Source organism: Zingiber officinale, chromosome 10A, assembly GCF_018446385.1.
Source record: "Zingiber officinale cultivar Zhangliang chromosome 10A, Zo_v1.1, whole genome shotgun sequence".
Classification (NCBI taxonomy): domain Eukaryota; kingdom Viridiplantae; phylum Streptophyta; class Magnoliopsida; order Zingiberales; family Zingiberaceae; genus Zingiber; species Zingiber officinale.
Genome location: NC_056004.1, coordinates 67092611 through 67119373, shown reverse-complemented (window position 1 = coordinate 67119373; position 26763 = coordinate 67092611). Strand labels below are relative to the sequence as shown.

At 36.8% G+C, this 26763-nt stretch overlaps 1 protein-coding gene across 4 annotated transcripts; it reads right to left on the bottom strand.

Annotated features, from left to right (window-relative positions):
- Positions 1-25971, bottom strand: LOC122027085 (1-phosphatidylinositol-3-phosphate 5-kinase FAB1A-like). Of its 4 annotated transcripts, none has more exons than XM_042585927.1 (15): positions 25726-25971; positions 25097-25142; positions 24924-25013; positions 24731-24846; positions 24605-24638; positions 23406-24116; positions 23151-23295; positions 22739-23083; positions 3463-4275; positions 3039-3364; positions 2824-2950; positions 2511-2678; positions 1006-2421; positions 655-915; positions 1-574 (listed from the first exon to the last, which is right to left on the bottom strand). In XM_042585927.1, the coding sequence occupies exons 3-15, from the start codon at positions 24947-24949 to the stop codon at positions 242-244; spliced, it is 4821 nt and encodes a 1606-aa protein (XP_042441861.1). In that variant the 5' UTR covers positions 24950-25013; positions 25097-25142; positions 25726-25971; the 3' UTR covers positions 1-241. The 4 variants fall into 4 exon arrangements, with proteins under 4 accessions (XP_042441861.1, XP_042441860.1, XP_042441859.1 ...); XM_042585926.1 differs by having other exon boundaries at positions 25102-25142; XM_042585925.1 differs by lacking the exon at positions 25097-25142.
- Between the last annotated feature and the right edge of the window lie 792 nt (positions 25972-26763).

Below are 26763 nucleotides of genomic sequence, written 5' to 3'. Positions count from 1 at the left end.
TGATAAACATTGACAAGAAAGAACATACTTTGAGTTGGTTTAAAATCGGTGTACAATTTTAGACAAACCCATAGGTACAAATAGAGTGGAACTAGCTTAACCTACAAATTTGCTTAAAAAATCGCAAATATCAGGAGGATGAAGCAATAACTATATACAAATGAAGCAAGTACAGAAAAGAATAAGAAATTGAATTTTCTGCTGAGGAAGTATCAACTTTAAATTTGGCCTGGACGGATTATTACTGTTCTGCCAACTCCGTGTTATGAACTTTGGCATAACTTTTTTTGCCATCAACACAAAATATGCACGTCGGTGAGCAGTGTTCACAGTTCCAACTATGAGGAACCGCTAAGAAGTATTTGGCCATAAACTTTCTAAACCTCTTCTTGTACTCTTTAGGTGAAATAATGGTTGGTAGTTCATTCTTAGGAACGACCATTGAAGCTTTCACCCACGTCTCCAACTGCTTGTCCCATGTATACTGCCGCAAATAATCTATAATGCCAAAAACAAGCTCTCCTCGCTCATCATCCACTCCAACAAGTAGAGAGTAGTCCATGACATTGATAGACTGAAAATTTAATAATATAAACTTTAGTATCTATGAGATTCAAGAAAATTTGAGTTACTAACCGTTGACTGCAAACTCACAGTGAGAAATGAAGTATCATTCCAAATGGCCCGCTGAAGAAGATGTTTAGTTTTCCCGCCAAGATATATAGGTGATTTGCACATGTCCTCCACAAAATTTTGATCCAAAAGAACTGTTTTGCTATACTTTGCATCAGCAACGTATCGAGCAAAGCTAGCACCTTTCAGATCATATGTTCGTGAAACTTTATGTCCAAACAAAAGATTTTCCATCACCATGAGATCAGTTTTTATTTCTTTCCCATTTTTGGTTTGCCGAACCTTAATATCATAGAAACAATAATTAGATAGACACGTCACTTAAAGTCTGCAATCAGGTAAACAAAAGACAAGGTGTTCACTTACACATACCTGATACACTCCCAAGACTTTTGCAAGACATGTTTGGCTTCCCAAATCTAAAGAATGAAAAACATGCTTAAAATAATCAGGGCCAAATTTTAAAAAGGAATCTAATTCTGCCTTTTTTATTTGCTTAATTATAAGCCTGTCATCCAGTGTCTTTGCAAAAAAAGCTTTGCTTTTCCCTCCTTGAGCATCCCATTTCTTGCAACGGCTTAAGGAGGATATGTAGGCAAGTTCAGAAGGACAGCATTTCTTTCTGAGAGTGTAAAATTGCTTTGCATATATGCAAGCTACAGAGAAAATGCTTCTCCCAGAAACCTTATCCATCCCCACAGACACCTGAGGATGGAGATTATCTGAAGCTGGCATATGATCAACAGATATTGAACCATCAGAAATGGAGGTGAATGACTCATCTAATGAGAGTGAGGAGATACTGTGTGACATATTTATTCCTTCTGTCTCTGATAATCCCATAGAAGACCAATATGTAGAGATACCAGAACTTTCAGATGTTAAGCTATAAGATTTATGCAGTTCCATTGGTTCATTCTCTGGCAAGGTAGGATGATCTTCAGATGCGGAAAGTGCACAGGCAATTATACTTGATATCTCATCCTGGGAAACAGACAAGACATTCCCACCAGGGCCCACTGGAAAATACAATGAGTCTGTTTCACTAGGTCGGTGCAATGGAGAAAGATGGGATGGAATATATGTATTCATAAATTTGAACTTTCTAAATGAACCATCATTGAGGTCATTTCTGTATTCCCTCTTTAAATCAGAAAATGGAGCCCATATCAAATCTTCTGGACCTTCTGATTTTGCATAAACACTTGAATTATCATTCACAGAAGATTTAGTAACTGCCTCGTCATGTTTCAGCTCATCAGTTGTTCTATCAACAAAAGGATCCTCTACAGTTTGTACAGAATGATTTTGTATGTCACTGGAAATAGATGCGCAAACTTCCTGAGTCTTATTATTTTCTCTGGGAGCAGAAGGCAAATAACCTGATCTTTGCTCTAGTTCAAGGACAGATGTAACCAACTCATCATTCCATGATTTAACAGAAAGCATTCCAGCTGGTTGTTCCAAATCAGCCAAACCAATATCAAGAAGCGTATTGGAGCTATCAATTGTCTCAACACAAATTTTGGTTGACTGAACATCAACATCAATTTGTGTGTTGTCAGCACAATAGGTTGTTTCATCTTCATGACTAGGCGCTCTTGAAACTTCATCAACTACAACCACACTTTCCTTTTGACATTTCATATCCTGGAAAAGGCAATTTAAACGGCTGTCCCAAATGTATAACTCAAGAAGGAGCTCCTGGTTAAGCCACTTTAAATCAAGAACCTCATAAGTAGATATGTCCACTTGACCATTGTTATCTATTGCCTTCAGCAAAAAAGCCTGGATAGTTGTCAATTCAATGAAATTTGTATTCTGTTAAACAAGGGTTAAAATATCATACTAAGAAAGCAACAGAGCGTTAATATAACCTCAAATTCAGTTTTTTCCTTTATCAGCATCTCTTCAACTTCAGCATACTCCTTGAGTGAACCTGAGATCTTAGCACATTGTCTAGCATGAGGATCAATATATCTAGACTTCAAGTTCTGCAACAAGTCCGAGACTTCAGAGAAAAATTTGTGCCCTCGAAAAAGAACCTTGCAAAAAATCATTATGTAGGTTAATGAGGAAAAATAAGCTTTTAAATGGTATTAGATGTAAAATTTCATTAGTTAGATAATATACAATCAATAACAAAAATATTAACGAAATGTTTTACTATTAAGTTAAAAAAGTACATACATCTTCCATTTCTTTCTTAAACCACTCTTGACCTTTTGGATCATGGAACTCCAAAACAGGTGGCGGCTTACAGGCAGCATATATCTTAACTGATGAATAAACAAACATCGCAACCTTTGAGCCTAATCTGCATTTCATCGAAGTATGCTAAGGTTTCACATCCAAGAAAAAGAAACTATAAGTTTATTCACACCAAATAAAGAAGATGAACTTACCCAAAAAACCGAAGGAAATCCCTGTGCAATGAATGCCCACATTCAGATAACCTACTAGCAGCAGAATGACCTGAAAAGCTGAGCTCTAAGAACTTCCCAAATGAAAGACTATGCGCTGAATTAGATAAGGGGACTCTCCTTGTGGATATCTCACTTCCATTCTTACATCTCAAACAACGAGTCCACATCCAAATTTTTCCTTCAGATTCACCTGGCAAATGAGAATCAGGAGAAATTTTCTTGACATATACACTTAAATTCCCATTCTGGTGTGTGTAACAGAAAACATGTGCCTCTGGTGGTTCACCACAAGAAGTGCAACTATTCTGCAAAAGTTGCATAAAGTGTCCATTCATACAAACTCCATTGACATAAAATAAACCAAACTATTGTCAGCAAAGAAATAAAAAAAAAGGAAACAAACCTTATCAAGCAACAAATCTTTCAGAAATCGTCCAAGTGAAATGTCGAAGTACCCATAATATTTAATACGGGAAAGATGACTCTGATCACAGATGGTTGCTTTCGTTGTACACTGTTTTGAAAGTAAAACCAAAATACTCTGTGAATCCAGCACACTCTCAATATCATCATTCTGTTGTTTAGAAATGTGGGCATCATTATTAACCACAATAGAATCCCCAATAATCCCATTGTCCTTATAATCCAAGGCTCCATCACCTAGCTTCTCTTCTTTAATTTCAGAGTTCTCTGAGACATCATGGTCAGTTCTTTTGCCATCAGATACTGTATTTTGAATGACAAATTCTACTGAACCAGATTCAGAATTAGGTGTAGTAGAATTGTCTTCACGGCTAGGAGAGAAAAGAGATAGCAAATTTCTAGATTGGAAGGAGTCTAACACATTTGTGTCAACAATACCAGAATTTTCAGAAATTGTATATCCTAAATGAGAATCTGATGATGTCACCACATCTGTAAAACTACCAAATGAGCCACTGCATATTGGAACATCTACTGATTGCTCTGAAGCTATGAGAGACAAACAACCTTCATGGTTATCCAAGTACCCTGTAGCATCAGATCTAATAAAGTGAAATGGTTCATTATTGAAATTTCCACTTTCTCTTCTTGCAGCATTATTATCAGTGAAAAACACTCTTTGATCTGCAAAAAACAAAGTCTCAAGGATCAAATGGTATGCTGCAAAAACTGTGTACTGAACGACACGCTTAATCTTTTTCAGATCATCACTCTCAGCACCCTTCAGCAATATCTGCAAAAATCCAACACAAAAAGTACTTAGACAAGCAAAGTTTCTGAATCCAATCATGGTCTTGCAAGAATTCCAAAGATATTTACTAGTGTACCTACATTTTTAAACTATTTTAATTAATTTGAAATGGGACAAGAATGAGTTTCACACGTTAAAACAAGGATACATGTAAAACAGATTTGCTAGTTTAAATGGAATAAAATCTTTGTTGTATTGCTTGATGTCATTGTTACTTCTAGCAGTAACTTACAACAAAAGATAATCCTTATGTAACATAGGACTATACAAATAATTTGATGCAGCAGTATTAATTTCACAAACTGCTGTCATTTGAATGGCACAAACAAAAATTCTACCAATCGCTCATTGACACTATCACTAGGTAGCGTGGTACATCCTCGTATCTTACTAACAGAAGTGAATTATAGAGTTTAAATGGACAAACAACGCCTACTTACAGCTTGATGCACTTTGGCATCACAAAATCAGAAGGGAACTGCAAATAGTCAGAAGCATAAACTGATATAACACTTTGGGAATAAAAACCATGCTAGTGAAAATACTCCCAGAACCAAGGCAGCACAGATCAAACATCTCTTCAAGTGATGGTTACAATAGATAAGAGAAAAATTGCTACTCCAAGTCTAAAAATCAGAAACAGTCTAGTCTCTGTGTGCGCTAAGAGGTGCAAATGGACAAAAACCAAACCAAGTTTGGTTGGCACTCTCATCCCCCACTGTGTTTGAGCAGCAAAAGATTTTCATGAGATTGGCAAAGGTTTAAGTTAGATTTGTGGCACCCTAACTTGTGTACTAAGTAAGTTGTGCAAGGTTTACCAAATATATGGTCTGGCCAAGAGTTGTGATGGCTCGATGTCTCGAGATCTATGAGATCATAGAAGGATGGCACATTCGAGAAGTGCAGGACAAGAAACATCAGAGCATGGCAAGTCAAGGAGGAGATATACCAATCAAAGGTGCGAAGGATGGCTAAGGAGGAGACGAGGTCTCAAAGCATTTGAGGGATGCAGTTTGACGGTAGAAGACCTCAAGGCTTAGAGAAACTCCACTAGAGATATGAGTAAAATAACATATATACAAGGGTCGAGGGTAAACAACATACTTAAGTGGACTTAGCCTTAAATGTGGTCGAAGTTGAAGTCCATTTAAAGTTTGGTCTATTGGGATATTCTGGTTCGATCAATCATGGTTCAAACCTTGTCAAATGGACAGAAAGTTAGTCGACTAAGGTTCTTTTGAAGCAAACAGAATATTTTGGGGTTGAGTAGCAAAGTGAAGTGCACAAATGTTCTGGAGTCAACTGGCGAAGTTGACTGAGCAGATCAATTGACAACCGGTAAGTCCAATTGACTAATGCTATAGCGACTAATTCAAATGAAGCCGAAGATGGAAGTGCCATCTGATAAGATTTGAAAGAGTTGTCAATTGATGGTCAGATCAACAAATGGAAAAATTCAACATGAAGGCTATAAAAGGAGCTCAAGGAACTGCAAGAGAGATCATCCATTTCATGGAAACCAATGCCCATAAACTTCATCCCAAGCCTTGATTGCTTTTATATTCTTATTTTATTTTTCCTTTGCATTTTGTTGATTATTGTAAGAGGTTTCTCCACTTCCAACGCTCAATTCAAGAAGAGAGTATAGTGGACATCGTGTGTATATAGGCTGTAGACGTATCAATTCTAGGGAATTGTGAACCATGTAAAAAATTTGGTGTCTCCTTTTAATGTTCATTTACTTTCTGTTGTGCATAATTTGTAGAATATTGAACTTTAGTCAACGAGTGTTGTTCACTCCTCTCTAGCACACCGACACCGATTCCAACAAGTGATTTGTTGTCGAAGGAGTATCAACCGATAAAGCACATGGCCGGAGATCGATTTCAAATTCTGAAGCTAGAGAGGAGCTTCAACTCATTAAAGTATAAGATGGGGCACTTCTTCAAATTGGAGATCGTCATGGTAATCACAATCAAAGAAGGGTATGAATTTTCTGTTGATGACCATAATAGCAGGTTGCCCCATTCTAGGTTAACAAAGAAGCCAACAGAAAAGGTGGTAGATGACACTAAAGCAAATATGGCACAGGAGCAAGCTTTTCCTAAATAGAAAATGAGAAAATTAGAGAAATACACCATAGCCAATGAATTATGGGAGAGACTAATCAAAATGCATGAAGGGTCAACAAAAACTAAGTTTGCACAAAGAGATCTGATGCAATCAAAGCTCAATTCATTTAGAATGTTAAAAGGGGAGCAAATCACGGATATGCACTCAAGGTATAATCAATTAATTCAAGAACTAATAAATGTGAGGAATTATGGCCAAACATAACCTCATCTAAATTGCATTGAAAGCTCTACCAAAAATGCGATATTGGAGTTCGGTGGTCAACAACTACCTCATTGCTTGCCTGGGATCTCAATGCAAGTAGTTTAGATTCATTATTTTCAGAATTAGAGTTGCATGTCTCTAGGGATCTAGATGCAGGAAAGGGACAAACAAATGAACACTACAATCTAAGCTTGGTCAGAAGGGAAAAGGAAAGAAAGGGGCGATCATCACCTTCCAAATCCGAGGAGCTCACCACGGAAGCGAACAACAATGGCGAGGTGTGTTTGGCAACTAAGGCAAAAAGTAAATTTAAAAAGCGGTTTAAATTGAATGAGGAAGATGTGAAAGAGTATGTAAAGTACAAGGAGGATAGAAGACAAACTAAGCAATGCTATAACTACAACAAGGGCATGTAAAGAAGAAATACCCAAAACTAAGAAAAGAAAAAGAGGGAACCTCCTAAAAGAAACCTACCGGCTGTTTGGGATGAGACCAGCTCATCAGAGGACATCAAACCAAACAATCGAATCCTTCTAATATTGATAATGGCATATCTTCATCCAAGGAGAAAAGGAGAATTCAAATCACAACACAATAAGTGAGGTAAATTCCTCCTCTTATGAATCTAAGTTAATTTATTTCGTTAATTCATTAAATAGACCATTAGATATGTCTAAAAAGAAAATTAATTATTGAAAATGAAAAATGTCATGTTAGAAGAAAAGCTTAGATTAATAGTATAGCATGTGATAAATTGCAGGACATTAGGATTCAAGAACTAGTGCTAGAAAACAAATTGATTCATTAAAATTAGCCTTAGACAAGTTTACTATTATATCACAATCTTTGAACTTGTTAGTTAGTAGTCAAAGGGCAAACTTAAGCAAAAACGGCTTAGGGTATAAGGGTTATAAAAAAACTTGTTTTAGCTTGTTATCTAGAAGAGTAGGCAAAATTGGAACAATAGCTAAGACATGAATACCTAAATATTTTTTAGTGAATCAAGTTGGACCTAACTTGTTTTAGGTACTAAAATCTTTATTTTAACTATTAATTGACCTTAGGGTCAACCGTATTAGAATAAATAATAATAATAATAATAATAATAATAACAATCATATGGTTGACATAGCAAGTACCCTTAAAATTCTGAAAAATAGGTTTAGAATTTCGAATTGTTATATTGTTAGAAAATCATGAGTTATACACTTGATTTAATATATGTTGATAAGTTTGACTTACACCAAAAATAGCTTGTAGCACTCATTTTTTATGAAAATTCATTTTTCTCTCATAGTAATACATAAATTATATTTGCCTACAAAATTTTAAATTTTTTAAAATTTTTTAGAATTTTTCATTAATTTTTTAAAGATTGGCACAATTTAGGTGGCAATAGACTAAAGCAAGAATATTAGTCAGCTAATGTACCTCAATCGACTATTGTGTCTTCAATCGACTAGCACATTAACCAAGTCAAATAGACCGTTTGAATTTGTGGGTCTTTGATGAGTGGAAAAGTGGGAGAAATTAAGGGTTAAGTTAACAATTTTTGTAAATTTTTCAAAAATTCCTAGTTCTAAAGGGAGCTTAAGTGAAGGAGAAGCTTGAAACTTTCCTTAATTTATAATTTTGACTATGATTTTAACTAACTTAAACGGATTGTCAATCATCAAAAGGGAATTTTATTAGAATTCTAGTCCTCCTCTACATTTAAGCAACAAAGGGTCTTGATGAAAATGAAAATGACAAAGGGTTTAAGTTAGATTTGTGGCTATTTAACTTAAGTACTAAGTTGTGCAAGGCCTACCATGTATAGAAGTTGGCTTGGCGTTGGCAAGGGTTGGGATGACTCAATGGCTTGAGGTCCATGACATCAAGGAAGAACGGTGCATCCGAGAGACTATAAGACGTGGAATATACAAGTCGAGGAGGAAATCTATATAAGCAATGAATCAAAAGATGGCTAAGGAGAAACTGAGGGCTCAAAGCATATGAGATAGGCAAGTTAATGGTAGAAGACATCAAGACTTGGAGAAACTCTATGAGAAATGTGAGTAGAGTGCCTTGTATATAAGGTTTAAGGTAGACAACAAATTTAGACCTTAGATATGATCGAAGTTAAGGTCCAATCGATTAATAAGTATCAGACAACTACTAGTTTAATACCTTAAGTTTGATTTTGTAATATACCATATATATATATATATATATATTAAAGAGAAATTTAAAATGAAATATTAAAATAACTCATAACTCATATTAAATAAAGAAATAAACATAAAAGAATATATTTGATTTTATAGGAATTTATCGATATTTATTAGAATTTTTAGGAATTTAAAATGAATTTTAATTATATTTAATTGGAGTATATCAATTAAGATTTGGAAAAGTCTCTTAAGAAATCTTATTTAAGCTGAGAGTTAATTAGAGCATACTTAGGTTTTCATTTTATTAAACGTCAAGTTCAATTACTTTCGTCGCTACCTCTCCCTTGGTGTCCGCAATCGAGTGGCGAACACAGCCGCTATCCCCAACTCGTGACCTCCATCGCCGCCGATGGGAGGCCTCCACTATGTAGCCCTCCCTCTCCCGTCTTCTTTTTCTGCTCGTCGTCATGCCTGACTCCACTACCGCGGACACCTTTCTTGCTGTCAAAAAACAGTCGCGATTGTCTTTCGGAGCTCCCGCCGTGAGCAACCGACAACAACCACGGGACATTATCGAGCACGGTTGCATGTTAGCCACTACAGTTTTTCCACAGTCGATCTGTCGTCACCCAGCCTCCTCCGTCGGTCGACACCAGCGTTGACTCCTCCGCCCTCTACTCCAATCGACAGCTATCGACCCACAATCGACTGAGAAGAGTTGCATGTAACGATTAAATAAAAATCGATTATTTAATTAGGGGTGATTTGGGTGTATTAATCAGCTAATTAGATTAATTGGATTTAATTTGGTTGATTAAAATGATTGACTGATTAATTGATGATTAACAAAATTAATTAGATGATTAACTAATTAATTAGAGGATTAATTAGATGAAATAGTTAAATATAATTAGGTAAACCTTGATTGAATTAGATTATCACTAATTTGAGTGTAATGGATTTATTTTCGATTAATTAGATTAATTATCTTTATCAATTGCTTAAGAAATAACATGATTGGAAGTGTTTAGAAGTTAATTAAATATAGGTTGAATGTGTAATCGATAAATGTAATGGATTGATTAGTTGATTGATTAATGAAATTTATGAAATGATTAGTTGATTGAGTAATTAAGAATTATACGTCATTTAAATTGATCAATTAAGTTATTAACAGTTCGATTAACGGGTGGAATAAATCATTTATTGAATTTGTTATTAGTATTATTATAGTACTTAAATAATGGTCGAATGTTTTACTTGTAGATTCGAGCTCGAGGCAAAGTCTCGGATTTGAAGATGACTAGGACATTCTACATTTGAGGTGGATAGTTCTCTATAGTTTCGTTGATCTAAATGCATGATTATTTATTGTTATATATTGATTAGACAACAGTTATTTACTTACCCTAACTCTACTCTAAATCGGTTCTAGAGGTTGTTACTTTATTCCTTGTCCAAACATTGAGTCTATTTGATATCTATGCAATCTCATGGTTCTTCATGCTTGATTGGTTATATACATACGAAATCATTAAACTATGGTGTAGTTTGCAGGGTTTATTTTTGGATGTAAATGTTATTGCTTACTTGTCATTATTAGTTTGTATGCTTGTATATCTTGACTGCTCACGGAACCATCCATGGTAGCATATTGTCGCCCAGTCCATAGCTAGATAGCTACATGTCCTGTGTCCACTAGATCAAGTAGTGGTAACGTGTATTGTCGCCCGCATATAGTGACATTTATGTGCTCTGACTACCCACTGAACCAGATGATGGTTGCGTGTATTGTCCCCCGCAATCAGTAGCTGAGGAGCTAGATAGCTACCTCATCCTATCTGCCCGCTAGACTAAATAGCAGTAGAGTATATTGTCCCCCACAAATAGTGGATACCCTGACTGTCCATGAGACCCATTTGTTATAGCATGTTGTTGCGCACAATCAGAACTTGCTGTTATGTGCGGAGTTTATGCATGTGGTTTTTTAGATATACTATATGTACTCCTGATTTATTGGCTGTACCTAGTGGAGCAGGTTAGTGAACAGTTACATTATTATTTATGGTTTGACTAGTAGATGATTTTATGTTTTTGCTCTTATTTTTGTAGTAAGTATTATTAACTGAGTCAACTTTCTTTAACTCCTTATATGTAGTATCACCCACTATTTATCTTATGCTGAGTATTTTGTACTCACTGCCCCTTACTTTTCTTTGACTTCCAAGTTAGCAGATAGAGGGCAAGTTGTGTCGACTACCTTAGTGTTGCTCAGAGATCATTGTTTGCGGGTCCCGCTCGACTTCGAGTTATTAGATTTTGTTTTCCACTGTTTTGATTCATGTTTTTTTTTAATTCTCTTTGAGTTTTTGGTAGACTATTAATAATCTATTATCTAGTTTCATTTGGTATGATCACATATACATGCATACATACACGCATTGACGTTTGTATCTTATCGATTGTATATTGCATTGGAATTTGTGTTAACTTTAATTGTTTGATATCGATTATTTCATATATTTTCACTAGGGGATATTGTCCGATTTGACATACAAGTATACCCTCGGGATATGACAATTTTATTGATATCAGAGCATGGTTCGAGTTCGAATGTTGGGTTTTTGTATTTTAAGATTTTCATCTCGTTTTGATTTATGGTTTTCCGAGTTTGGGATGTTTGGCGAGCTGAAGGACATCTCTATAGGAAGTAAGGTATATCTCTAGTGATTATCTTACCTTTTGTGTTCACTACTTTGTTTAGGTTATTGTTAGACAGTTTTTTTCCATAGAAAATTGAAATATGATTGGTTAGACTCTCTCATTTAGTTGGTTATATTGTGTTATTATACCTTTCTATTAGGTACTTATTCACTTGGTCATAGTAGAAATGACACTTAGTGAGATAGCCCACACTTGTGATCGTGGTCAACGTTGACCATGGAAGCAACTAGTAGACACGATCTAGAACCTGACCCTAACATAGAGAATGTAAATTCATTTGAAGTGTCGACTGGTACAGTCTCAAAAAAATAGGGATCGAGGCAGTCAACCACTTATTGGAGATCAAGGAGCACTATCTCAGCAAGCATCGACAATCGTACTCGCCCCTACCACTACCAATTGGGTAATGAACAAGGCGCGTATACCAATATTAGCTAAATTAATAGATCGATGTTCTCTATTTTATGGGAGATTCTGACCTATGGAATGCTCATACTTGGTTAAATAACCTCAAAGGTGCACTTGGATATATAACCCACATGATGCATAGATAGTGGAGCTAGCTGTTTATCACTTACGAGACCAAGCCACCATATGATGGAAGATTGCAGAAGATGACCTTCGAAGAGCAGCGCGTCACTTGGCGATGATTTCAAAGGTTGAGGAGTAGCGCGTCACATGGCGATGATTTCGAAAGGCTTTTTAGAGATAGTTTTAGCTACTTTTTATAGTTCGTCTTCAGAAGTTCTTAAATCCTAAGTTGTTCCACCATGGCGTAATGGATTTCAAGGCAGAGTTTAGTCAACTACCTGAATGTTACCCCCCATCTAATAGCTCGAGACTATGTACTCTCAAGGTGAACCTAGTTAAACTTCTAGAAGTAAATCATCATGTTTCACGGTTCATCCAAGAAGTACCCATATGTATCAAGACCTAAAATGCTCCTACTAGTGGAACGGTATGCAAAAGGGCCTTGCGGACTTTACAGCACGATACTTGCGGAAAGCAGAACATCAGAGTGACGTGGTGGAAGCGTAGTAAGCCCTTAACCCACCGAGAGCATTAGAGACTAGCAAGCTTACTTTGGAAGATTTTGTACCTAAGTAGAAAAAGGGGAAACATAGTACGATAAAATTCAATTTGGGTGATCATTGATTAATTAATCAAGTTCTCCCATTTCCTACTGATCCGTAGAGACTCTTTGGATCACTTGGCAGAGTTTCCAACAAGTCCTTTGTACCAAACTTTATTTAGACACCGAAGGACTTACTTCGAGCAAGCATGATGGGCATCGAAGGGGACAACCATTTACATCTAGTAGAATTTTGGTAATAATAATTAGGTAGATAGCAATCAAAGAGTAGTGGAAACACGGTGCAGCATTTGCAAAAAAAAAAAAAAACAGTTCACTTAGACAAACCAAGATTTATGTTGTTGTTTAATACTAAAGGGTTTAAGTAATTAAAGTATTAGTAGATTAATGAATCCTACCCGATTTGCTAGCAACCCGACCCGGTTTACCCTTTTAAATACAAGTTTTATTTTTCCTCTCCCCTCACCCTTCCCTTGAAAGTCGTCGGTGTAAGATACTGCAAATTAAATAATAAGTATTATTGGAGAATTAACCTTATTGGATTTTTGGGAATTTTTAAAAAAATTCTGGGATTTAAATGGAGACCATATAATACTTTTTAAGGAGATGGATCGATTGGGCTTGGCGAAAACCTGTTTGGAATACCCATTTTAGTTGGGAGTTGATTGGAATATAAACTTAGGGTTTGATTGACTAACCCTAAGTTAAATTAGTTATTAAAGGCGAGCCCCAACCTCTCCTCCCGATTTCTTCTTTTTCCCTTGCTCCGATCGCGAGCCTTCTCCTCTTCATCTTCATCGTTATCTACTCCCAGACGTCGTCAACCCTCTCCCTTTTTCTCTCTGTGCTGTCGCCGGCCACCACGGCCCGTCGCCACGCCACCCTACGTCGGATGTCGCCGTTGTCGTGTCTCCGCTGCTGACATCCCGATCGCGTTGATGCCATTCAATCCACCGCCGGTTGAAGCCCCATCGAGCTATGCCTAGCTCCGATCAACGCTGACCCTATCGTGGCCCTCTCCTGATCCCTATCGACACTGTCATCTCCCTTCCTTGGTCAATCATGTCAATCGCCATCTTCGACCCGCCGTCAAACATCATCCTCAATCAGTCGTTGTTGGCCTACCTCCCAGTCGCGAGAGAGGGAGAGAGGGAAGGAGCTCCGACACCCTTTTGGTTGTTGCGATCCCTAGTTTATCTTTCACCGCCGCACCATCTTCTTCTTTGGAGTGGTGTCAAGGCCATAGACTACAGCACCCAACAGTAACCAACATTCTCAGTGGTCATCCATGATCTGTGCACATCTTCGCATCCTCAAGCCTCTCTATTGATCGTTGGTGTGCTCTGTCGCCACATTTGAGGTAATTTGTCAACCCTAGCGCACGATCTGAGTGTCGATCTATACTTAGTATTGCTTTGGGTTATTTGGTTTGGATGATAGCAACTTCACTAAGCACCAGCCATGACTTCCAACAGCAATTGACATCTTCATGGAAGGGTTATGTGTAGAGATTGAGGTGAGTTTTTGTTCAGTTTTGGGGTTGTTGCAGAGTTGATTAGCAGGATATTCTAATTTGTTAAGGAGAAGGGGATGGGTAAGGAATCGGAATTAGTTTTTGTAGAATGGAAACCATCTTTCTGTATTGTTTTGGTTATTTACTTGTTGATGGTGATTTGTCGACGTGGGTAAGGGATATCAGATTAGCATAGAGTTGATTTCTAGATATGATTATGTATCGATGCCTAATTGGTTAAAGGTTAAATGTGTGATGGTAAAGGGATAGGTAATCGGTCATTTGTAATCTAATCTGATCTAGTCAATAAGATGAATTAATTAGGATTGATAACAGGGTTAACCCTAATTTGATAAATGGATTAGATTAATTGAAGTTGATCATTAATAGAGTTAATTAATGATCGTTCGATTAGGGTTTCCCTTAATTAGTTTGGGTTTTGGGTTTAGCTAGTTGTTGCTTATATGATTAGCTAAACTGTACATCATGTCATTTGCAAGACTTTTATTCGAGACGAGCGTCTCAACGTGCGATTGGTTTATCACGATCGACAGATAAAGGCAGGTATTTCTTTTTTGGCCTCTTTAGTTCATTAAACTTAGTGTATGATTGTTTTTTATTAATAGATTAGGTTGCTTTACTTTAAATTTGTTCATTTGTTATTCTGCTTGATACTTATCTGCTTGACCTTAGAAATGATCTCTTTATTGTCTATACAGTCTCGGCTTTGAATATCTATACTCTATTGTGTATACACATGTAGAGTATGTACTGTAGGAGATATCCTAACATGTTGATTATATATATGATATTAAGTGTACACATGATTGGTATGTGTAATAGGTGTGATCATATTGTCTATGTATTTGCATGTTGTGTGTATACACGTGTCTGATGTGTACTATTGGAGGAATCATGTCGATAATACCTATGTTGGTGATCATATGCGTCTGGTGTGATATTGGAGGAATCATGTTGATTATACCTACGTTGTAAAGTGCGTACGTGTATTGTGTGTAAGTGTTTGGTGTTGCTACTTATAGTATTTGTTATTTAGTAGGCACCCGTTGGATCTACCCATACCTATAGATATAGGTGTTTAATAGATTATGGTATTGGAGGTATTTTATGATGATTGGGGCATTGCATTGATGATGATCGTGTCGGTATCATGATTATTTATATCATGTTCATTATTGCACTGCATGCTGACGACCATTTGCTCCCTTATAATATGAGCTAGTCGCCAGTCATATATATGCATGTTAATGACCACTTGCTCCCTTATAGTATGAGCTAGTCATCAGACATGTTAGTTGTTCATTCGGCCACTGTGGGAGAGTGGTAGTTTGGAGTGGAGCTAGTCCTGTCATGCTCACTTGGTCGCTCAATGTTATACACTATCCGCCTCGGCCACTCGTGTATAGTGGTATCTGGAGGATAGTGCGGACTACAGATGTGAGCAGTCAGGACCCTGATGCTATGTAGTTAGATTACTTAGTGAACTGTCCGCTTCGGCCACTCTATAGTGGTATCTGGAGGATAGTACAGTTGTCATTATTCGGCCTCTCGGCTACACAGGGGTCGTCGTGCCTTGAGAGATGGGTGGGGTGATCATGTTGCATGCACATGCATTTTGCATATAATGCGCGATGCATCTTCTGGAGATATATATGCATTTGCTTGTGATTGTTGCACATGCTTGAGATATGATTGTTGCATATGGTTGTCATGTTTCATACATGTATATACTGTCGGTTATATTGCTCAAGTGTTACGAGCAGATCTGTTGCTGATTCCTAGTGAGTATACTGATCACTATACTGTATATGTAGGGTGCAGATTGGGTATGTGCATTTATTATATCAGTTATGATTATGTGAATTCCTTATGTTGGTTATGACTATGAGTATTCATTATGTCAGTTATGTCTAAGTGCATTGATTATGTCGATATGATCATGTTCTTATTTCTCTATTGAGACTATTATGCGTTGATCGTCATGTTTTATATTAACCATGCACTATCTTGTCTATTATCTGCTGAGTGACCTGCACTCACCACCCCATTTGTGTATTATCTTTTCCTCGTATAGCAGATAGATGATTGTGGAGTCGCTTAGAGTATCTTGTCTGTCGATCCCACACCATATCAGAGGATGGTCTTTACTTCGCTTTTGTTTTCTTGCATGTTTTCCTTATGGTTTAGCATTGTATTTAGAGTTTAGTCTTATGGCTACTTTATCGTTTTGGTATTCGATTGTGTTTAAGTCGCGCCGACACGCATTATATCTTTTTGGTTTATGTGGCTTTCCTACATCTTCCGCTATGTTTTTGGTACAGCCATGTGGTTTGCTTATTATACAACTGTGTGGTTATGTTCTTTCAGTTTCAACCATGTGGGTTGTGTATATAACTGCGTGGTTGTGTATGTTCCAACCATGTGGGTTGTTGATAACTTGTGAGTAGCCTTGTGACATTGTATACATATTTCATTTGTCAAGAGATGTTGTCCGTTTGTCGAGTAGAGACTCCTCTAGGGCGTGACAGTCAGCCTCCCCATACCCCTATCCAAACCCTAGCGACTTTGGAAGAGATAGAGAAAGAACCTCGTCGAAACACTTAAGGTCGTCTTTTCCTACCTCTCGCAGATGATCCCCCATACGTAAAACACTAAGGCAAATTCCCTTTTATGGCTTTTGATATTTACTGCACCATATGAGTCATAGTATAATATTTTGATTAGGTCATCAGGTTTTTTATTAGGCTTTTATCGCACTACATTGTGGCAAAAAAAAAAAGACGAATACGCTCGCCCCCAACGCCCCCGCCAACCCGTCCAAGGCCAACAGGGAGGAGGTAAATCACGAGCGGCTACTAGCCTTTGGAATAATGACTAGCATATAAGGGAGGTATTTACCTCGGCTTTGCCGAGATTCGAACCCCAGACCTCATTGTGGCAACACCTCATGCGCTAGCCACTAGACCCATCCGAGGGGACTATTTAAAAATTGTATGGGTAAACTTTTTATAGTGACCGACACCACCGCCGAAACGGCCCCCTTATCAGAAACCCCCGAAGGGATTTTTGGATGAACAGTACCACTTAATTGATAAAAAAAAACTATATGGGTAAACTTTTTATAGTGACCGACACCACCGCCGAAACGACCCCTTATCAGAAACTCCCGAAGGGATTTTTGGGTGAACGGTACCACTTAATTGATAAGAGCCTGCGCAGGGGGGTGCTCGAACCTGGCACCTTAGTCAAAGGGTACAACGTCATAACCAGAGCACCCCTGGTTCGGTTGTTAAAACTACGCATGGTTAATGATTGATGCATGTTTTACTGTGATCAGAGAATTTCTTTTTTTTTTTCTTTTCTTAGTATTACTGGAAATTTTGTGATGGTTGGCAAGATATCTAACATTGGTTTCCTGTACTATAAGAGTCATAGAATTTAAGTTTTGATGTTTTATGCAAGATTTCTTGTTAATGAATACATATTCCAAATTGCGATGTTTTGAGGAGGTTCTAGTGACTCCTCCATTGGAAAATCGTGAAAAGGGAATTTACTTTTCCTTTTCGTGTTCTATATTAATGGATGTTAGTGTGTTGTCGGATACTAATTCTTGGTTGCTGTGGTGGGATGAGAAATATATGTGTAGTTTAGTATTCTTTTCTCTAGCCTCAACCATGAAATTGCCAACTTCACGTGTCTTGCTTTAGCCCGCTTTCTTTTCTTAAATAATTTTGCAATATATAACCTTGATGTGGATTTTCTTTTTGTTAATAAGTCTTAATTGTTAGTATCAGAACCACAACCCACAAACATTAGGTATGTAGAACTCATGTTGGACATAACATACTTAACAATGGATCCCTAGTTCATGGCCGGCTTATGAAGGGTCCGGTGAACTTTACCAAAACAAAGAGGTTTGGAAATTCGGCTTAGGAAGGGTCCGGTGAATCTCACCAAAACAGAAGGGCTTAGGAATCCAGTTTAAGAAGGGTCAGGTGAATCTCATCAAAACAGAGGAGTTTGGGAATCTAGCTTAAGGGTCCGATGAGCTTTACCAATCTAATACTAGGAAAAGTTTGGCCAAACGATCAGAGGTTAAGGTATAAAGGAGCTACACTTGATGATATAAATTCTTGTAATTTATGAATCTTAAAAGTAAAATAAAAGATAACAAAGGCTAAAAATCGAATGTTAATTTAGAGTAGTTTGGAGGTTCATGAAACTGAAATCAGAGATTAATCTCCGTTGATATTTAACATGATAATTTATCAAATATTTCTCTTAAATGCGAATAGATGTTATTTATATAAAGGTTGAACTTACTGTGTCTTTAAACTCACTAGATCTATATGGTGCAGGTAATAAGGAGACGGAGGGACTTGACAGATGAGCCTTCTTGTACCTAGCAGTGCACACCTGAGGGCTTCTTTTATTAGTTTACTTTTCTACTTGCATTAGGATATTGAATCCTCTAGTCGGATTTCAATTATCTGTTTTGATAGTCGGTTGAATTCATCTCACTAGTTAGTTGCACTCTATGTTCTTTTGAAGATTTTATTCACTATTATGATGTTCAAACTCAGATTGTTTTGGTTTTAAGTTAAACCAGTTTGTAATGCATTATCATTTAGAGTTGTTTTATTTAATTTGAGTCTCTTTAATGTTAATACCGTGAAGTTCGTGAAATATATATATATATATTTCACACGGTGGGCTCATAACCTACAGAATAGTGATTACCTACCTTAATAGTAGATCATCATGTAGTTTTATAAGAGATCCTTACTCCCTAACTGTTAGAAAATGTTGAAGATACTAGAAGAGATTAGTATAGTAGTATATTATCTAGTGATTACCCTTAGACGAGGATATCTTAGTGAAACAACTTAAGTAGGAAATTTGAAGATCAAATTTTTATTAATGGGAGATAATATAATATACCAAATTTAAATAGATATAATAATAATAATAATAATAATATATTTAATATTAAAGAGAAATTTAAAATGAAATATTAAAATAGCTCATAATAAATACAGAAATAAACATAAAAGAATATATTTAATTTTATAAGAATTTATCAGAATTTATAAGAATTTTTAGGAATTTAAAATGAATTTTAATTATATTTTATTAGGGTATATCAATTAGGACTTAGAAAAGTCGGTTAAGAAATCCTATTTAAGCTGGGAGTTAATTAGAGCATACTTAGATTTTCATTTTATTAAACGTTAAGTTCAATTACTTCCGTCGCTACCTCTCCCTCGGCGTAAAGAATCGTGCAACAAACACACGTCACCGTTGTCCCCAACTCATGGCCTCCATCGTCGACGAGAGGCCTCCACTGTCTTTAGCAAAGCCCTAGCAATGTTGTCGTAGCCCTCCCTCTCCCTTCGTGCGTCGCTCCTGATACCACTACCATTGACACCTTCCTCGTTGTCGAAGAACAGTCATGGCTGTCTTTCGGGGCTCCTGCCACGAGCAACCGATGATCTCCATAGGTCACTATTGGTTCACGTGCCAGCCGTCGTAGTTTTTCCATAGCTGATCTATCGTCACCTCGCTTCCTCCATCGGTCGACGCCAGCGTCGGCGCCGACTCCTCCACCCCTACTCCACACCGGGGAGCCACAGTCGGCTGAGAAGGGCTGCCAGTAATGATTAAATAAAAATCGATTATTTAATTAGGGGTGATTTGGGTGTATTAATCAGATTAATTGGCTTTAATTTGGTTGATTAACTAATTAACAAAATTAATTAGATGATTAACTAATTAATTAGAGGATTAATTAGATGAAATAGTTAAATAGAATTAGGTAAACCTTGATTGAATCATATTATCACTAATTTGAGTGTAATGGATTTATTTCCAATTTATTAGATTAATTATCTTTATCAATTGCTTAAGAAATAACATGATTGAAAGTGTCTAGAAGTTAATTAAATATAGGTTGAATGTGTAATCGATAAATGAATTAATGGATCAATGAAATTTATGAAATGATTAGTTGATGGAGTGATTAAGAATTATATGTGGTTTAAATTGATCAACTAAGTTATTAACAATTTAATTAATGGGGGATAAATCATTTATTGAGTTTGTTATTAGGATTATTATAGTACTTAAATAGTTGTCGAATGTTTTACTTGTAGATTCGAGATCGAGGTAAAGTCTCGGATTTGAAGATGACTAGGACATTCTTCATTAGAGATGGATAGTTATTCCTTGATCTCTATAGTTTCGTTGATCTTAGTGCATGATTATTTATTATTATATATTGATTAGACAGTAGTAATTTGCTTACCTGACTCTACTCTAGATCGATTCCTAGGGTTGATACTCTATTCCTTGTCCATACATTAAGTCTATTTGATATTTATACAGTCTCATTGTTCTTTATGCTTGATTGTTTATATACGTATGATATCATTAGACTATGGTATAGTTTGCAGAGTTTATTCTTGGATGTGATTGTTATTGCTTACTTGTCATTATTAGTTTGTGTGTTTGTACATCTTGACTGCCCACGGGACCATTTGTGGTAGCATGTTGTCGCCTGCAGTCCATAGCTAAATAGCTACATGTCCTATCTGCCCACTAAACCAGATAGTGGTAACATGTATTTTGGGTAGCATATAGTGATATTTATGTGCTCTGACAGTCCACTAGACCAGATGGTAGTAGCGTGTATTTTCCTCGCACTCAGTAGCTGAAAAGTTAAATAGCTACCTCATTCTATCTACCCACTAAACCATATAGTAGTAGCAATACTCTGACTACACACGAGATGGACTTGCTATGTTTTTGTTATATGCTTGTTATGTGCTGAGTTGATGTAGGTGGTTTTTTGGATATACTGTATATACTCCTGATTTATTGGCTATACTTGGTCGAGCAAGCTAGTGAATAGTTACGTTATTGTTTATGGTTTGACTAGTATGATTTTATTTTCTTGCTCTTACTTTTGTAATAAGTATTATTACCTAAGAATACTTTCTTTGATCTCCTTATATATAGTATCATGCACTATCTATCTTATACCTATTGTGTACTCACTATCCCTTGCTTTTCTTTAACTTCCAGGTTAGCAGATAGAGGGCAAGTTATGTCAACTACCCTAGTGTTGCTCAGAGATTAGTGCTTGTCGATCCCGCTCGACTTCGAGTTATTAGATTTTGTTTTCTACTGTTTTGATTCGATTGTTTTTTTATATCATCTCTTTAAGTTTTTGGTAGACTAGTAATAATCTATTATCTTGTTTTGTTTGGTATGATCATATGTACATGCATACATACACGCATTGGCATCCCCTTGGGGCAGTGCGGTGATTAAGGCATGGGATGTTGCCGCATTAGGTCATGAGGTTGAAACTCGACGCATCCGAACATGCCTTCCCCTATGCTTTGGCCACTGCACTAATGGCTAGTAGTCACCAGTGATTTACTTCCTCCGTGTTTCCTTAGGGAAGGATTGGCGGGGGCGCTGGAGGCAAGCAAATCATCTTTTGCCACATACATACACGCATTGCCATTTGTATCATATAGATTTTATATAACATTGGTATTTGTGTTGGCTTTAATTAGTTTGATATCAATTATTTCCTATATTGGCACTAGGGGTACCGTACAGTTTGGCGGGCAAATATGCCCTTGGGATATGACAAGTTTGATTAGGGTATTATAATGGATAAGGATCAACCTACTGATGGTTCAAACTTTGTCAAACACAAAAAGTTGTCTAGTCGACTAAGTCCACATACGTTTGTTTAGAGCAAACAAAATATTTTAAAATCGACTAACAAAGTCACTCAGAAATCTATTGGAAGTACACAGAATATCTTGGAGTTGATTGGCAAAGTTGACTAAGCACTAATCAGTCGACTACTGATAATGACTAGTTCAAACAAAGCCGAAGACGAAAGTTCTGACTACGCGATTCGAATAAGATTTGAAGGTGCAGTTGACTGATGATCGCTAGATCAGCGAATGGAAGGATAAGACATGAAGACTATAAGAGGAGCTCAAGGGAATGCGAAAGAGATCATCCATTTAATGCAAACAATGCCCATATTTTGCTATGTTCTTATTGTATTTTCCTATGCATATTATTAGAGGTTTCTCCACTTCTAATACTGAACTAAAGAGAAGAAAATATAGTGGGCATAGTGTGCATAGGTCATGGAAGTAGCGATTCTGGAGAAAAATCATGGTATCTCCTAGTTTGCATTTCTTTTAGTATTCATTTACTTTTCTGATGTATATTTTGTAGAACACTAACTTTGTAGGCAACGAGAGGCATTCACCCCTGCTTCTTTATTAAAAAAAACTTGTCTAGCTGAGCTGGAGTTTCTTGTCAAGTTCGACTAGAAGCATTATTGTCCTTATAATTTAGATAATGAAATATATTATTTTTAACATTAGCAAACCAAGTTTACTAGTGTAATATGCTATTAAATGAGAATAAATAAACCATTTTCAAGACAAATACCAAGATTGTTCACAATTTTATGGCCTATGTGACTCTCAGTCAACAATTTCAAGATTAAAGAGATGCAATAGCCAAAGAACACCAAAAGAAAAACGATCAAAGAAAAATCATACTCACAGTATAACCCAATGGTTTCCGGAATCCTTCTAGATACATTAAGGTTTTGCTTGGTTTTTTTCCACCTTCATTAGCACTATTATATTCTTCCACAAACCTTTCAATATGGAAAAAATCGCATTGTGGAAGGGTCAAGTTTGATGGAAAGTCAGAACAAGAAATGATAGGAGAACCAGTACAGAGAGAAATCCTTGTCAAGCGCTGGTGTTTCATATCAGACACCACAGTTATTCCTTTCTCTATCAGAGATTCCTGTATGTCACGAGAAATATTTTTCTCCACCAAGACCACATTTGGATGGCAAGCCTCTATCATTTCAGTCATGGACTTCAAATAGTCCTTTTCCTGATTCGAGCTATAAAAATTCAGAGCAGAAAATTTAAATGATAAATTAAAATATTAATAATCTAACCTGCTCCATGGAGTTAAATGATGATAAACCAACAGCCGAGTGGCCAAGGATCCCCTGAAGAAGTAGGAGTTTAGCATTTCTGAACTTGGTCTGCATGTGCTTATGAGCAGCGTTCTTCTTAAATACTAATCCATTGATCAGTTCACTGAAATAAGGAGCTTCACAATAAAGAAACGGATTTCTGGAAATCAAGTGACAAAATAACAGACAAAATCACAAAGGAGACATAAAACCAAATTTCCACCTCCACATTACCTCTGTTGTGGAGTACCAGATGCTATGCATTTCACCTTCACATATGCCCCGGGATCCATTGCCCGCCCTTCAGTAGCATCTGGCTTAACAAGCAATGCAGCTTTCCATGATAGGGAAGCAACAATATCTACCCAACTTTTATCATCATCCAATACAGAAAAAGTAACACCTTCTGATGCCAAAAAACGACTAACAAGAATCTTGAATTGCCCATTCATCGCATCTAACATTGCCTTTTGTCTTTTTTCTCTAGAAGTTTGAATGAATCCATGATGCTCATCCAAACTGCTTAAAGAGCTAGCCTGTTTCCACTCTGAACCGCTGTACTCATCATCCTCATAATTGTCAGCAATGCTGGGTTTATCATCCTCCATGTTTTCTGGTTCAGGAGGTACCCAGATGCAAGGATCTGATTCAAAATCAGGAAGCCACGCCAGAATATCACCATCCATGTGATTTTCTATATTATTTAAAACAAGACTAGAAATTTTGGATTGAGAATCATCCAAAAGGTCATTGCTTTGTTTGTTATCCTCTTCGGTACTCTCCAGTGAACTGGATGATAAAAAATTTCCAGATGAAATTTGATGTCCGGAACCACCTTCATTGCTTCCATCATGGGAAGGCTTTGCATTAAAATCTCTCTGTTTTTTATCAGTTTTTAAGGTGCTAAAGCCATTCTCCCCGTGAGATGAAAGCTCATGAGCATCACTGAATCAACCAAGTGGAAAAAAAAAGTTAAGAAATAAACAAAAAATGACCTTCCCCCACTCCCCTCCCCCTCCTAGTTATCCATGCAAGTAAAACAAACCTTAAAAATAGTATAGGCCCAATTTTTATATTCATTTCAGAAATCAGGATAATTTAGCAACTGTAATCACCATTGATTCTTATTGTTAGGCAAGTGATATGAAACGTAAATTAGGCTAGAGTACATGCATCCTAGAAGTTAGGGACTATTCTATGTACCCTTGTAATTCATTTAATACTCTTAGTTTATATATCTGAGTAACAACAACATATATAAAAACAAAACATTTTTATTTGATGAGCACGACTTTAGATTTTTGGTTTAGTTGTTTTTGTTTATCATGTTCTTTAAATTAGCATATGATTACTTCATTTTACAAAAAAAATTTCCTAAACTTCATGCTCCTGAAGAAGACAGCGTAACACCAAAAGAGGTGAATCATATATACCTGCACTGCACATTCAGAGTGGTTTGTAAATCACCTGGAGAAAAGACCAGTAAAACAAGCATCTCAATGACAATCTCTGATTTTTTTGGGAAAAAGAAAAACAGCAGCAAAATAAGAAGAATTTACCATAGCTTGATGAACAGCTCTCACAACTTGACATACGACTAAGTGAACCATCCATTATTAAAGATTCTTCACCATACTTCCCCTGACTGGACTCATAGTGCCGTGGCTGGTATTCACTATTTGAAAGCAGAAACTCCCTCAATTCATACCACACAGAAACAAAGGCCAGTGAGACAATTATTAATTGTACTACCTGGAAGTGTTTGTTTTAGGAGACATGATTAGCAAATGTATTCATCTGAATCCAACCATAATAGATCTAAACTCTTCACCAATCAATATGCTACAAGAAGAAAATGAAAAATAATAACAAAGTCTGTATAAAACAGGTGTAATGCAATAAAACCAATAGAAAGTATCTGTTACAAAACTCTTTGTGACCCCGGAGCAAAATTCCAAATTTAGTTTAAACCTGAGATTGAGTTGAAAATTATATGTTAGAATTTGCCCCAGAGCAAGACATAAACAGAAGACAGGCACCAGTCATCCTTCTACCTTCCGGTTAGCACTAAGTCAATCAGATCTGAAGAGATGAATGATAATCTTACCCAGATCCATATTACAATCTCGAAATAATTAGGACAAGTAGGAAAATTTGGGAGCATAATCACCAGAAAAGAGATGGACATAATCGGAAAAACTCAGTATCAAATCACTAATCGAAAAGAGCGGATCCGAGAAACAAAAACTACAATAAAATCTAACATCTGCTAGCTACAGATAAAAACAAAACAGAAGCAAAGAGAGTCAGCGAAAACAAAATCGGGGAGCTAGTTAGAGACGAAATCCACCAACTTGACGAATAAACCGATCTCGGATCACCACGAAGTCATAAACGTGATTCCCAAGCTCATGTGCCAGACATACTGTCCACCCCCAAAATCAAAATTCAATTTAAAAAAAAAAAAGAATATCGAGTCACCCTTTCTCCCCTTTATCCCAATTAAAACACAAGGAAGATGACAGAAAAGACGATTGAGAAGAGAATGACTTACGGGATTGAAGAAATCCAGGGAGTCGACACGAAGCCCTTGTTCGCCTTAAAGGAATCCTTTGCTGCTTCACTTGGGCAAGCTTTGCTTCTCTCGATCTGAAGCTCTCTGCGCTCAAGCCGAAAAGAATAAGAGCAGGGGAAGGAACTCGAAATTCTCCGAACCAGGAAGGGAAAACCAAGAGCGAGGCCACGACGAGGAGAAGTAGATGGAAAAAAAATGAAGAATAAAGGGAAGGGGCAAAGAAAGGAAAACAAAACAGGAAGAAAAAGCAGGAATGCTTCTTCGAGTGGAGCCCACCGAGTGTCCGAAAAAACATTTTCTTGACGGGTACCAACGACCCGGTGCACCCATCACACCCTCCGAAACATACGCCGAAGCAGACGAAACGAAGGAGAACGCGCCAATGGGCGGGTGACGTGACGGCGCACGCGGTGGAGCGGCTCGGGTTGCTTAAGCCGTTGGATAAGCATTTGCCTTGGTAGTCAGAGGGTGGACTTTTCTGGCATAATGATTTCAAATTAATTATCTCGGTAAGTCTGCAAGCACACCGTACCCCATTTGCTTGCTTAGTATAAAATTAGAAGAAGAAAAATAGATCCTAAATTTACTCATGGATTAACTAATTTTTTATTTAATTAAAAACGAAACTATTTTTCCCTCTATTCATTCGCTCTTTCTTTTCTATAGTAGTTGATCTTTCTCATCCGTTATTTTTTTATTTGCTTAATTAAAATAAGAAGAATGAAAACATTTTGAAGAAAAAAAACATAGAGCATGTTTTTTTAATTTGTGGAATTTAGTCGGAGTTTTTTTAAAATTGTAGATGACAAGCAGGCAAGGATAACGTGGGTAAGTGGGTCAAGATTTTGCAGGAAAGGGCTAAACACGTTGTCGGAATAATACGGGACGGAAGAGGTCAATATTTTACATTCCAAAGGTTTTATTGTTTCAACTACTAATTTTTGTATTTTAATCGATGATTTCTTAATTTTGCCACCACCTTGTGATCGTGATCCATATTTGTTGGGCCCCACTGCC